This window comes from Hylobates moloch, unplaced genomic scaffold, assembly GCF_009828535.3.
Source record: "Hylobates moloch isolate HMO894 unplaced genomic scaffold, HMol_V3 SCAFFOLD_24, whole genome shotgun sequence".
NCBI lineage: Eukaryota > Metazoa > Chordata > Mammalia > Primates > Hylobatidae > Hylobates > Hylobates moloch.
Window position 1 is genome coordinate 10,734,089 of NW_026652299.1, and position 14,009 is coordinate 10,748,097.

The window sequence follows — 14,009 nt, forward strand, 5'->3', positions numbered from 1 at the left end:
ACAAAGATAGTAAATTTAATTTTCATAAGTTACTTTAAATGTTTATTATAAATTAAAGTGAAAATATCAAGGGGATAGTTAAATATACAACTCTGGAGTTGAAGGGGGAAGTCCAGGCTTGAGATACCAATTTGGGAGTCATTGGCAGACAGGTGACATTTAAAGCCATGCCTATGGATGTGAACACCAAGGCAGTAATTATAAATGGAGAAATAAGCATTCCAAATAACGGACACTGGTATGCTCCAGCAATAAGCCAAAAAGAATAGGAAAAAACAAAAGAAGAGACTGAGATGAAGCTTCTTAAATCCAAAGACCATCGGATTTAGCAGCATGAAGCTCACTGGGATCTGACAAGGGCAGTTTCAGGATTAAGTGAATATATGAGTAGAATGGGTTTGAGAGAGAGAAGAAGTAAAAGAATCGTAGAAAACGATCATTGGTAACTTTGCATAGTGTGGATGTAAGCTAGAGCAGAGAAATGGAGAGCTAGTTGAAGGAAGGATTGTTGTGGGAATTTGGGTTAAAAGATTTTTGATGAGATGTAGAAATAATGGTATATTTGCATGTTGATGGGCATGATCCAATGGAAAAAGCAAAAGTGATGATAAGAGAAAGTGGAGAGTTGGCGATTAGTTGAGAGGAGATGGATCTATTATATAAGTGGAGTCAGGTTGGAAAATAACAATAACATTCTTGGCAGGGAAAAAATAGTAAAAATTGCATTTCCCTCATCTTCCCACTTAGAGAATGAAGACTACAAAGATAATAGGCATAATTTTTAAAAGCATATTAGTTTTATTATGAAGAGAATACTGCCACGGTATTCATCACCATTTCAAACAAGTGGGTGATCTAAAAGAAACATAATTACAATAATACATAAAATCTTACTCATATTATTCCTATTATTTCTTTTCACTTTGATCCATCTTTCTTTTCTCCTCTCCATATAGTACTTTTCTTACCTTTTTCCTTTAGTAGCTTTTATGCTCACAAAATATTCTTCTACGCCTCAATTTCTGTACATATACTCAGTCTCTACCATTTGACAACTACACACACACACACACACACACACACACACACATATTTTGTGGTAAGAGTCTCAAAATGACAATAGACTTAAAAATTTAAAAAATGTTTTGCCTCAGCACTTCTCAACAGTGTAGAGATAATCACTGAATCACATTTCCTCTAGTTTGGTTGCCCATATGATGAATTGTTTCAAAGGAAATCTTTTCTCTGCTTAACTGCGTAAACTGGGATTATTTTTATGGATCTTTGTATGCATTTTAGAAATTGGTATTTTTAAAAAGGATAAGAAGCATGTACAAAAAAAGTCACGTTACTTTTATTTTGCTCACCGGTGAAGAGTTTAAATTAATATAAACACATTTTATTTCTTAGAATTGTTTTTTTAAATGCTCACTTAGGAGGATTTTGTCAAATGCCTATCTCCTCTTCTATGGGGTTTACACTCTTTTGCATTCGATTATGGTGCTAAATAGTTGAGTATACAAAATTTTGCTAAGATTCCCTGTTTTCACACTATAGAAATTTTGACATACTGATGCACATAGTTATCTTATCTTTGAACGTGAATTTCACGCATGCTGTTTTTTATTTGTTGTAGTCAGAAGCCATGCATGTGAAGTCGATCCATATGGAATGCCAGGGGGCTGTTCACACATCTGTCTACTCAGCAGCAGTTACAAAACTCGGACCTGTCGCTGCAGGACTGGCTTCAACTTGGGAAGTGATGGCAGGTCATGCAAAAGTATGTTGTTAAAATAAAACATTTGCCAGCAGCTACCCCTTTAGAATAGGATTGAAGTATTAATTAGCAGCATCAACATTAGTCATAACATGAGACTTCAGCAGGTGAAGTCTGCCTGCAAATATATACTGTCCATTTTTCTCAAAATAAGTATTTTTCTTTTGTGGTAATATGAATGAGAAACTAACCAGGCTGTAGAGTCACTAAATTTATTGATTTTAGGGAAACACATGTTGAGGAAGATTTTTAGAAAGATGCTTCCTTTAATTCCCTAAAGAATGTATTTGAGCTAATGAGCTGGAATGATTAGTTGATCAGATTTCCTCTTATTTGAACCAATGTGATACTCCTCATAATAGGCGTGTTGCTTGTTTCAACAGAAATCCATGTATAGTCAGGCTTCATTTTATCCAGCATCACTGGGGAGTGAATTCACTCCATGATTTAATTTTTCATGATTTAATTTTTCAGGTAGCTGAAGCTATACTAATTAGAGATCAAACATTTCACGATTTTATCAAAAAGTTTTCTAATCTCTTAGATATATCTTTGTTTTATTTTTAAAATAGGCGAGAATAATTTATTTTAAATATGGTAAAAAGGATTTTAAAAATGACGTTTATAACTTAATATTTTGCACAATAATTAGTTAAGGTCTTTTCCTGGGGTCTGGATAGTCAGATATAGTAGAACGGCCCTGATTGAAGTGATCCTAGTGGGGACTGTTGGTCTTCAAATGTTCCGCAAACACCATTATTTTTAATTTTATGATGACTGCTTTTTACAGTGTCCAGTTTGTCTTTACCTTTGTCATAGTGACACCTTTTTATTTCTGTCAGTCCTCTCTCTCTGGTCACAATCCTGTCATCTCTGCCACCCTCTGGTCATGTGCTTACTGAGGACTGTGAAATTAGATCACTAAGTATGTTAGAATTTGAAGTCTAAATGGTTAGAGCTACTAATAGGATATATAGTTTAAAATGAAGAATCAAAGAGGCTGAACTATGTTAAAATGTATGCATTTTTGTACTTTGTTTACATTTTTGATTTGTATTCCTGATTTTGTATTAAATGCTGGGAATGTGAAGGTAACAGGTCTCATGTTTCTCGGCCTTCTGGATAATTGAGGGTACTGAGTTTGAAGCCTCATGATAAAAGAAGTTTTGTGTGTGGGTGCATGTGTGTCTATGTAGTGTGTGATTTTAAAATTGATCTGGATGCCACTTGGGAAATATAATCACACACACACACACACACACACACACACACACACACACACATATATACACACATGCATATGTGCATACATACATACACACATTGGAGGAAAAACATAAGATCAGAATTGCATATTATTCGATCGTCCCTAATGTAGTACATCACCCGGAGTACATTAATACTCATCAGAAACAATTCCAGCTATTTGAAGCAACAAGAGATTTAATGCAAATAGGTGCCTACAAAATCATTTAAAAACCTGGACCAGTAGCTTCTAGACTGGGTCTTTGGAACATTCCCCCAAACACCATTAAACCAACCTGGCTTAAAGCTGGAACATCTACCATGCTCAGAATCTAGAGCATCAGAAAGCCACAAATGAAAAAGTTAACTTTAAAAACATACCATTTAGCTGAGATCCAGGGATTAGAAAGCTTGCCCCACAACTATCAGATGCAGAGTTAAGTCACATCTGATAGTCCCTAACTGGCAAAAAATAAAAAAGAGGAGGAGGGCCGGGCGCGGTGGCTCACGCTTGTAATCCCAGCACTTTGGGAGGCCGAGGCGGGCGGATCACGAGGTCAGGAGATCGAGACCACGGTGAAACCCCATCTCTACCAAAAATACAAAAAATTAGCCGGGCGTGGTGGCGGGCGCCTGTAGTCCCAGCTACTCGGAGAGGCTGAGGCAGGAGAATGGCGTGAACCCGGGAGGCGGAGGTTGCAGTGAGCCGAGATCGCGCCACTGCACTCCAGCCTGGGCGACAGAGCAAGACTCCGTCTCAAAAAAAAAAAAAAAAAAAAAAAAAAAAAAAAAAAAAAAAAAAAAAAGAGGAGGAGAGGAGAGACACCCTGTTCCTCACCTCTTGATATAGAATGGAAGAAGACTGCTGTGGAAAAATTCAATGTCTCCATTAGATTCATACCAGCGGAAGCAGCAAAAAGGGGACCTTTGCCTCACTTCCGTGTTCTAAACTTGAGCTAGCATATCTGATTTTAGGTAGTCAAATGAAATCCACTACCCTTGGCTATATGAGTGTCTGTGAAATGTATTTTTTAGTATTCAATTGTGTATAGTACAAGAAGACACACTAGAAGAAACTTAAGTAGGTATTAAAGAATACCTAGGAAATGACCAAAGAAAATAATGGGGCAAATCATTACCATTCTTATCTAAAACATACATACCTACATACACACACAAACAATCACACATATTACATCAATGAAGTACTAGATTTATCAATTACCAATTAAGACATCCCTTAGAAGCAACAACAAGGGCGAGTGTTGTGGCTCAGGCCTCTGATTTCAGCACTTTGGGAGGCTGAGTCAGGTGGATCACTTGAGCCCAGGATTTCAATAAGAGCCTGGGCAACATTGCAAAACCTAGTCTCTAAAAAAACTACAAAAATTAGACAGGCATGGTGACACACTCCTGTAGACCCAGCTACTTGGAAGAGTGAAGTAGGAGGATAGCTTGAGCCCAGGAAGCATAGTTTGCAATAAGCTGAGATATTAGCAAAATGGGTGCTGTAAAACCAGGATTCCTATGTATTGCTAATTAATTAGAAATTGATATCACAATTGGTAAGACATTTGCTAATAAATATAATGATCATAAAACTGACAACAGCATTTAACAAGTAATCCTACTTTATTTTGATTAAGGAAATTAAATGTATTTATAACAGCAACTCAGAAACAATATAGCTATCCAACAATAGGTAAGCAGCTGACTACATTATGTTGCTTCTCTAGGAGGAATTATGACACTGCCATTGAAAGAAATGTTTTTGAAGACTTTTTAATGGCTTGACAAAAAGTCATTACAGTTAAAAGAATTTATATAGAAGATCCCAATTTTTGAAAAATGTAAAAGTATATATGTATCTAATGTTGATAGAAAATACTTAGAAATGTTAATGATTTTCAAATGTATCAATATACTTTAAAACAATATAAAGTATTATTTTAAAAGAAATGCCCTTGACATCAGGTAGACACTGAGGGGCTATGAGGGCAATGAAGACAAGTATGTTAATGTACTTTATTCTGTAATTTCATCTAAGAAAATGTGTGAAATGCTAAATTGAAAAAAATATGCTTACCTCAGTATTATTATAATGATGAAAACAGAAAACCGTTTAGAAAATGACTTGGTAAATTATTATATACCAAATAGAAACAAGGCTTAAGATAATGGTTCAATATAGACAATAATCTTGATTATAAAATTAAACAATAAGAGCAGAATATAAAATTGAATATCTACTTTGATATAAGTAAATATACATCGAAAAAATACCTACATATATTAAACATGAAACAGTCATACAAAGGAATGCTATACAGCAATGAAAATGAGTGAAGTATGACTACAAGAAGAATGGATGAATATCAGGGATATAATAAAAAAAATTAATCACAAAATTCACACATGCAATTCAAACATGCAAAATTGAACAATCTGCTGCTGGGAAATACACTACATATGTGTTAAAACTCTTTTAAAAATTTAAAATAAACACAACAATCAAGATATCGGCTCTTTCTGAGTTGGAGGAGAATGGATTTGGGGCACATTTATGTCTTCCAGTGTACTGGAAATATTCTTTACATTTGTGCTAGGTACCTGGGATTTGTTTTATTTTTATTCTTTATATATTAAAATATGTTATGAGTTCCTGTGCTAGTTTGCTGAGAATGATGGCTTCTAGCTTCATCCATATCCCTGCAAAGGACATGATCTCATTCTTTTATATAGCTGCATAGTATTCCATGCTGTATATGTTCCACATTTTCTTTATCCAGTCTCTCATTGATGGGCATTTGGGTTGGTTCCAGGTCTTTGCTATTTAAATAGTGCTGCAGTAAGCATACATGTGCATGTGTCTTTATAGTAGAATGACTTATAATCCTTTGGGTATATACCCAGTAATGGGATTGCTGAGTAAAATGGTATTTCTGATTGTATATGCTTGAGGGATCGCCACACTGTCTTCCAGAATGGTTGAACTAATTTACACTCCCACCGACAATGTAAAAGCATTTCTATTTCTCCACAACCTTGCCAGCATCTATTGCTTCCTGACTTTTTAATAATTGCCATTTTGACTGGTGTGAGATGGTATCTCATTGTGGTTTTGATTTGCATTTCTCTAATGACCAGTGATGTTGAGCTTTTATTCGTGTCTGTTGGCTGCATAAATGTCTTCTTTTGAGAAGTGTCTGTTCATATCCTTTGCCCACTTTTTGATGTTTTTTGTTTTTTTCTTGTAAATGTGTTTAAGTTCCTTGTAGATTCTGGATACTAGTCCTTTGTCAAATGAGTAGATTGCAAAAATGTTCTCCCATTCTGTAGGTTGCCCATTCACTCCAATGCTAGTATCTTTTGCTGTGCAGAAGCTCTTTGGTTTAATTAGATCCCGTTTGTCAACTTTGGCTTTTGTTGCAGTTGCTGTTGGTGTTTCAGTCATGAAGTCATTGCCCATGCCTATGTCCTGAATGGTATTCCCTAGGTTTTATTCTAGGATATTTATGGTTTTGGTTTACATTTAAGTCTTTAATCCATCTTGAGTTAATTTTTGTAAAAGGTGTAAGGTGTAACCAAACCCTGCATGTTCTCACTCAGAAGTGAGAGTTGAACAATATGAACACATGGACACAGGGAGGGGAACAACACACAACGGGGCCTGTCAGGGATGAGGGGCAAGGGGAGGGAGAGCATTAGGACAAATGCCAAATGCATGTGGGGCTTAAAACCTAGATGACCGGTTGATAGATGCAGCAAACCACCATGGCGCGTGTATACTATCTATGTAACAAACCTGCACACTCTGCATATGTATCTGGAACTTAAAGTAAAATTTTTAAAGAAGTTATCAATATTCTTTTATATATATTTAATATTCAAAACCCTAATTAAAAAAACACAGGAAAGGAAATATAAATGTTAATATACTTTGTACTGTTAGGTTTATAAATAATTGCTTATTTTTTATTTTATTATTTTCCACATTTTAATAATATATTATTTTATTTTACTATGAATATCAATCATTGTGTGGTTATCCAAATACAGCTGAGTCTTTTGTATCTTCAGTTTTATTAATAAAGCTCAGTATGTTTTTCCTTATATATAAAAATTATTTCCTTTAAAATTATACACAGTTAACCAAGTATAAGATGCTCCGATAATTGGAGAATCTTGTATATATTTTTATATAGAAGTCTAAAATAAGGAATTCACTTTATAGAAAGAGCTACCTTGATGCTGACATTTTAAACTCAGGAGACAGTTTTTTGCTTGGGGTTTTCATTTTCATTTTGTTTTTGGTAAGGCCTGTGTTGTACATCAGAGTTACTGTTAGACAGCATCAGCCTCTAACATTCTAATTAAAATTTGAAGAAAAAGGGATGCTATAACTGGTATTTAGTTTTATTTCTAAAAAGAATAAGTCACACGTTTGGGCAACTGTAATATATTCACATGCAAGTTAGTGATACTATATGATTCTTTGTTTGCCTCTGACAATTTGTAGATGCAAACTTGGGGTTGGCGTGTCTTAAATTTTCTGAAGTTTTTAGCATTGTCAAATACAATGAATGGTACAGTTAGTATCGACAGAAAATGCTAGATAGATTGTAATACATTATAAAATCAAATGTGCCCGATGTTTTAATAAATGCCCATTTTACAAGTTACAAGTTATCTAATGATCTGTCATGTTTTTGCGATCCAGACAGTTACAGACAAAGGGATAATTAACTACATATAACCCATTTGCGGAAGTAATTTCTGTTTTAATTAAAGTAATGCAATTAGCTGGCCTTCTTGAATCAAGATATATTTGGCATATTTTAGAGTTTAATTTTTAGCATTGAATTTAAAAAACACTGATTGTGCCAGTTAATTAAACAGTGGCATTATGCAGTGTAAAGAAGATTAAGCAGCATCAGTTGTTTATGTTTGTAATCTTTCCTCTGCAGGACCAAAGAATGAGTTGTTCCTCTTTTATGGGAAAGGACGCCCAGGAATTGTTAGAGGAATGGACTTGAATACCAAGATAGCTGATGAATACATGATCCCCATAGAAAATCTGGTAAACCCTCGTGCTTTAGACTTTCACGCAGAAACCAATTACATCTACTTTGCTGACACCACCAGTTTCCTAATTGGCCGGCAGAAGATAGATGGCACAGAGAGAGAAACCATCCTGAAAGATGGTAAGTGACACTGTGATATTAACATCAAACTACCCAGAGACAAAACACTTTAAAAGGATAAATCCCGTGTGTGTCAGACTAGCTTTAACCAGAACTCAAGTTTTTCTGGTTGGTTCAAAAATATTTTTTAATGTTATTTCTTCAGTAACATTGTTTCTCTATTTTCATATACCAGTGTATTAAAGCCTTCATTATAAAATGGGACTTGGTGTTGTCTACTATATTCTAAATATTATCGGAATTAAAATTGAACTATTATCCATCTTCTGGGAAATGTCAGTTTACACTGATATGTTTACAGTGCTGTATGGTAGAAGACGAAATTTAATAGGATTTCAGAGACTTTTGTAATAGTTGGTTTTCATTAGACTAATGATCATGTCACTCAAAATGCATGAAAAATATCAATGTCCACATTGTCATCACAATTCTTGCATTTTATTTTTTACTTTACACATCACTGAAATGAAGTTTTCTAGAGTTGCCCTTGGAATATCAGTATCTCCAGAGAAACTTAAAACATTTATACCTATTTTTATTTATAGGTGCATATATGAAGTTATATACATGAAAACAGATATGCATATATTTTAATAAAACCCATGTATTTTATAAATTATTTGGCTTAGGAACAAGTAATCTAGTAACAAAACAATGTTAACTTTGGTATCAGTAGAAAAGATTGCAAATAATAAATCAAACCAGATCTTGGCTGGCTGCCAGTCATTTTTAGGCATGTTAACTAACGATTCTGGACCTGTTTCCTCATATGTAAAGTCTGCTTACTTCTTGAATATTTTAGAAATATGTGATTTGAGGAACATTAATTGTGTGCTTATTGTATGAAGGACATCATGGTAGCTATATCGCAGGAGATAAAAGGAATTTTAGGGAATGACTTCTGCCTTCAAGGGGTTCATAATCTACCTTTGGAGATGATATAAGCACACAAAAATTTCAAGACATTGCAGCATTTAATTAATAAGTTCAAAGCTGTCTTGAAGAAATATATGCTTAATAGAGAGTGCCTATGTAATGGGTATTCACAGGAAGCAAGAGATATCTTTATGTGGGTTTACTCAGAGAACTCCTTGGGCAGGAGATGGTGTTTGGACTAGATCTTAATGGAGAAACATTAAAGAGGGAGAGGAGGATGTTTCTGCAACCAGAAATTCCATAAGAAAAAAAGAAAAGTACAGTCTCTAGAAAGAGGGTGTGGGGGACCTAAATGGAAAGCTACTGGAGGTTCCTTTACAGGTAATAATGGCAGAAGACAGTCGAAAGTGAAAGGCGCTAAAATGCGCTGAAATAAAGGGCCTTGAATGTAAGTGAAGGAGTTTGGAAAAAATCCCAAAGGAATAAAAGGAAATGCTTTTGAGTCAAAGAATAATGTGAACAAAGTGATATTTTAGGAGGGTCAATCGCGTTGTTTGGTGCAGAATGAATCAGAACTTCATTGAGATGAGAAAAGATGAGAAAATAAAAGCAGAGAGATAGACTAAAATTATTTACAGCATGGATGCTAGTAAATGGTGCTCTCTCCAATCTTTTAGAGGAAATGAGAGCGTGAGAATATTCTTCATTCAACACAACTTTACTTTAAATCTAACCTGATAAAAAGTATACTTTCTATGCTAAAATAAAAACATACCTGTTTTTGTCTTTCTTATAATTTACGGATTAAGGCAATGTGAATCCTGCATAATTTAAAATTCCAAAGGAGTATCTAATTTAAGTTAAGATTTTCACTTTAAATTGGATGTGACAGAGGCTGTCTGCCTACTTTTCTCTTAATGTGATAGCAGATGATAGGGTCTTGACAGTTTTAGATGGACAATGAAATTGCACATTCTGTCTAAGTAGATAAAATTTACAATGTTTTGTTTTTGACCCAGACACTTTCATTTATTATTATTATTATTATTATTATTAATTTTTTTTTTTTTGATAGAGTCTTGCTCTGTTGCCCAGGCCGGAGTGCAGTGGTGCAATCTTGGCTCACTGCAACCTCCGCCTCCGAAGTTTAAGTGATTCCCTTGCCTCAGCCTCCTAAGTAGCTGGGATTGCAGGTGTGCACCATCATGCCTGACTAATTTTTGTATTTTTACTAGAGACGGGGTTTCACCATGTTGGCCAGGTTGGTCTCAAACTCCTGACCTCAGGTGATCTGCCTGCCTCAGCTTCCCAAAGAGCTGGGATTACAGGCATGAGCCACCATGCCCGGCCGACACAGACACTTTCAAGGACTAAAATGCATCATAGAGAGTTCTTGGTTTCCCTTTAAACTGTGTCAGTTCCTGTACTATGACTGGATGTTCCTGCTAATAATCTTAACTTTGAGAATAATATCAAGGACATTGGTGGTTCTTTGCATTCCACCCATCACAACAGAGATTGACTCTAACAGCCACAGTGACCGCCAGGCATATCTGTCCAGTACTGCTTTGACAGTATGAAGGTTATGAGAACATTTTGCAAATTTTCACGCCTGAAATATATTTAACATTTTTGTCTTTCTACACAAGGAACAGCTTAATACCTTTTTATTAGTTTATCATTTTTCTTTCCATTAAAGAGAATAATGATACACATTACAATTTGAGATTAACGTGTCAAAGCAGAGACTTAGGTTTGGCAAATGACAACTTGTCATTCTTGGCATCAGAAAAATTAAATTCTATGTGTATTCACTTATTTAGGTAGAGTGTCTACCATTCAACCTGAAGACTGCGAGGCAATGCTTAGTTTGACAAATGATTTGGAAGCTTGATAGAAATTCTGAGACATTGATAAATTTATATAGTTTGAAGTACAAGGGTATAAAGAGTTTGCTGTTTGTAAATAAACATAAATATCTTGGACATCTTTTATGTAAGCTCAGATTCTCCCTCTTAAGAAATAAAAACAACAACATTTCCAAAAAAATCCATCTTTATTCGTTCTTTGATTTTTTTTCTCCTAGAGGTTTATTGAAAACCCCTTAAGTGTTGCATATACTGTTGGCTTTGAGGAATCTCGTGGGTGAAAACAGCAATTAAATCAATGAGAAAGGAAATTGTCCATTGTTATATTTACATGTATCTCATTTCACCTGCTAAATCAAAACATATTACTGATTTATTAAAGATAAACTTCCATTAGGACAAGATAGTTACTATGTGTATTTTTTCACCCACCTAGAATTTTTTGTCAGAATTTTTGTAAAATTCATACTCTTCCTTTTTTAAAAATTAATTACTTGATTTATTATTTGTCAGTCAATAAAAAGTGAATGCTGTATCGGGGCCAGGTGCTGTTCTAGGTGATAGGAATGCTTCAGTAAAGAGGATAAAGCTTCATATTTAGCTTATATCCAACAGCAGAAAGGAAATAATAAGCAAGTAAACACATAAATGAATAAGATAATGATAACTGCTATAAAGAAACTAAAGTAGTTTACTGTGCTAGAAAATAAAAGGGGTATCAACAGTAGGCAAAATGGATTAAATGGTTAGAGAATTTAAATTAGCCATTCTTGCCAGGTATAATTGTTACTTTAATAGAACAAGATAGATGCTCTTTCTAAGACTGAATTCATTTTTGTCTTCTTGAGTATCCTTTCCAAGATTTATTTTTCATTGTAATATGAATTATAATTTTAGCAGAAAGGAAAAAATACAAAAATAATAATTTACTGTTCAATTTATTGTTACATGTATTCCACTAGTGCAGCACTTGTTTTTAAACTGTATACCTTCATTCTACTCAAACACAGATATTTAAATAGAAGAAATGTTAAAATAACCTTTCATATCATTTCGTATTTTTAAAGTATTAAAAAGAATTCAAAGCATTTTTACCTGGATTTGAAAGTTATTAATGCTTGCAGCTTTAACAGAAAAATTGTAGTTTCCATAGATCCCATAATTAAACTGGGGACTTGAAGTCACTGTTTTACATAACACAAAGGCTTTCTTTACCAAGCTTTTTTCAGAATAGACATATAGGGATAATGGGGGTTGAAAAGGGTGATAATTTTGCCGCTTCTTTTGTTGTGGCATTGATGAACTAAGATTCAATTCATCTACTTCAAGTCATAAGTCATACTGCAAGTAAAACAATGCAAACATAAGATTTATATGTACAGTTCTTCCCAACTGTGATTCTATTTATTTATTTATTTATTTATTTATTTATCTATTTATTTGAGACAGAGTCTTACTCTGTCACCCAAGCTGGAGTGCAGTGGTGTGATCACGACTCGCTGCAACCTCCTACTCCTGCACTCAAGTGATCTTCCCTCCTCAGCCCCTCAAGTGGCTAGGAACACAGGTGTGTGCCACCATGCTCAGCTAATTCTTTTTTTTTGTATTTTTTTCTAGTGACAGCCTTTCACCATGTTGCCCCAGCTGGTTGCAAACTCCTCAGCTCAAGTGATCCACTTGCCTGAGCCCCACACAGTGCTGGGATTACAGTCCCCAATGGTGATTTTTTTTTTTTCTTTTTTTGTTTTGTTTGAGATGGAGTCTTGCTCTGTCACCCAGGCTGGAGTGCAGTGGCGCGATCTCAGCTCACTGCAAGCTCCACCTCCTGGGTTCACGCCATTCTCCTGCCTCAGCCTCCCGAGTAACTGGGACTACAGGTGCCCGCCACCACATTTGGCTAATTTTTTTTGTATTTTCAGTAGAGACGGGGTTTCCCCGTGTTAGCCAGGATGGTCTCAATCTCCTGACCTCGTGATCCACCCACCTCGGCCTCCCAAAGTGCTGGGATTACAGGCTTGAGCCACCGCGCCCGGCCTACCCCAATGGTGATTTTTATAATTTTACGTAAAGTATGGGCCCAAGAGTAGAACATTTGACCTCTATTATAATTAGATGCAAGTTTGGCAAAACAATCTGTCCTCTAGATGTATCCTTTTAATTTTAGACTATACCACCTTATTTTGTGATAATAAAATCAATGACAGCAATAATAGTGAACATTTAATGAGTATTTATTGTGTATCAAGATTGCTCACCTTATGTTCATTGTCCTATACAATCCACCCAACAACTCCCCGAGGTCAGCATTATTATTAGCTCCATTTTATAGATTGGAAATTGCGACTCAGACAGGTGAAGTCTTTTCTCAAAGTCACATAGCTAGTAAGTGATACCACTTGTCAGGAACTGTGAAAGCACTGAGATTTCATTACGTTTGTAAAACTTAAACATTAGCCTGCTACACGTTCATGGATGCTGGCAGAAGACGTGAAACTTCAGAGACAAAATACAGTTTATTACTAAGATCAATAACAATAGCCAGAGTATCTGTAATTTTGTTTCAGGATCCTGATCTGTACTCCCCACAAGGGTAACCCAAAGGTGACACCCGCACACACCACGGCACCTGTTACAGGAGACGAATCTGGAGCTTAGGGAATGCCCATTTTTTTTTTCTCTAACGATAAGCATGCCTGTTCATTGCTCCAGAAAAAGTTGCTTTCTCCATCTTCTAAGCCTATAAGCAAACCTGCCTTTTGCTTCAGAGAGAGATGAACATGGAATGTCTTCCAAGGACATTTACCTTATTAACATCCTTGAAAATAGAGTCTAAGGCACTTGGCTTCTCTTTTCCCAAGGCGGACAGAAATGTGAGAGAACCTTGGAACACTGTCTCAGCAATGCTGATATGCAAGTTCCTGTGATCTGATTTTGGAGTCTGTGGTATGCTGAACAATGCCCTCCAAATAATATCTAGGTCCTCATCCCCAGAACCTTTGACTCTTACCTCGTATGGAAAAGGGGACTTGCAGGTGTGAT

At 35.4% G+C, this 14,009-nt stretch overlaps 1 protein-coding gene across 2 annotated transcripts in view; it reads left to right on the plus strand.

Moving 5' to 3' along the window:
• LRP1B (LDL receptor related protein 1B) overlaps positions 1-14,009 on the plus strand; it is a 1,938,417-nt gene that overhangs the window by 1,094,726 nt on the left and 829,682 nt on the right. For both annotated transcript variants that reach the window (XM_058434432.1, XM_032145942.2), the window contains exons 10-11: positions 1,637-1,780; positions 7,990-8,226. In XM_058434432.1, the coding sequence (XP_058290415.1) occupies positions 1,637-1,780; positions 7,990-8,226 (381 nt within the window). The remainder of the gene's footprint in view (positions 1-1,636; positions 1,781-7,989; positions 8,227-14,009) is intronic.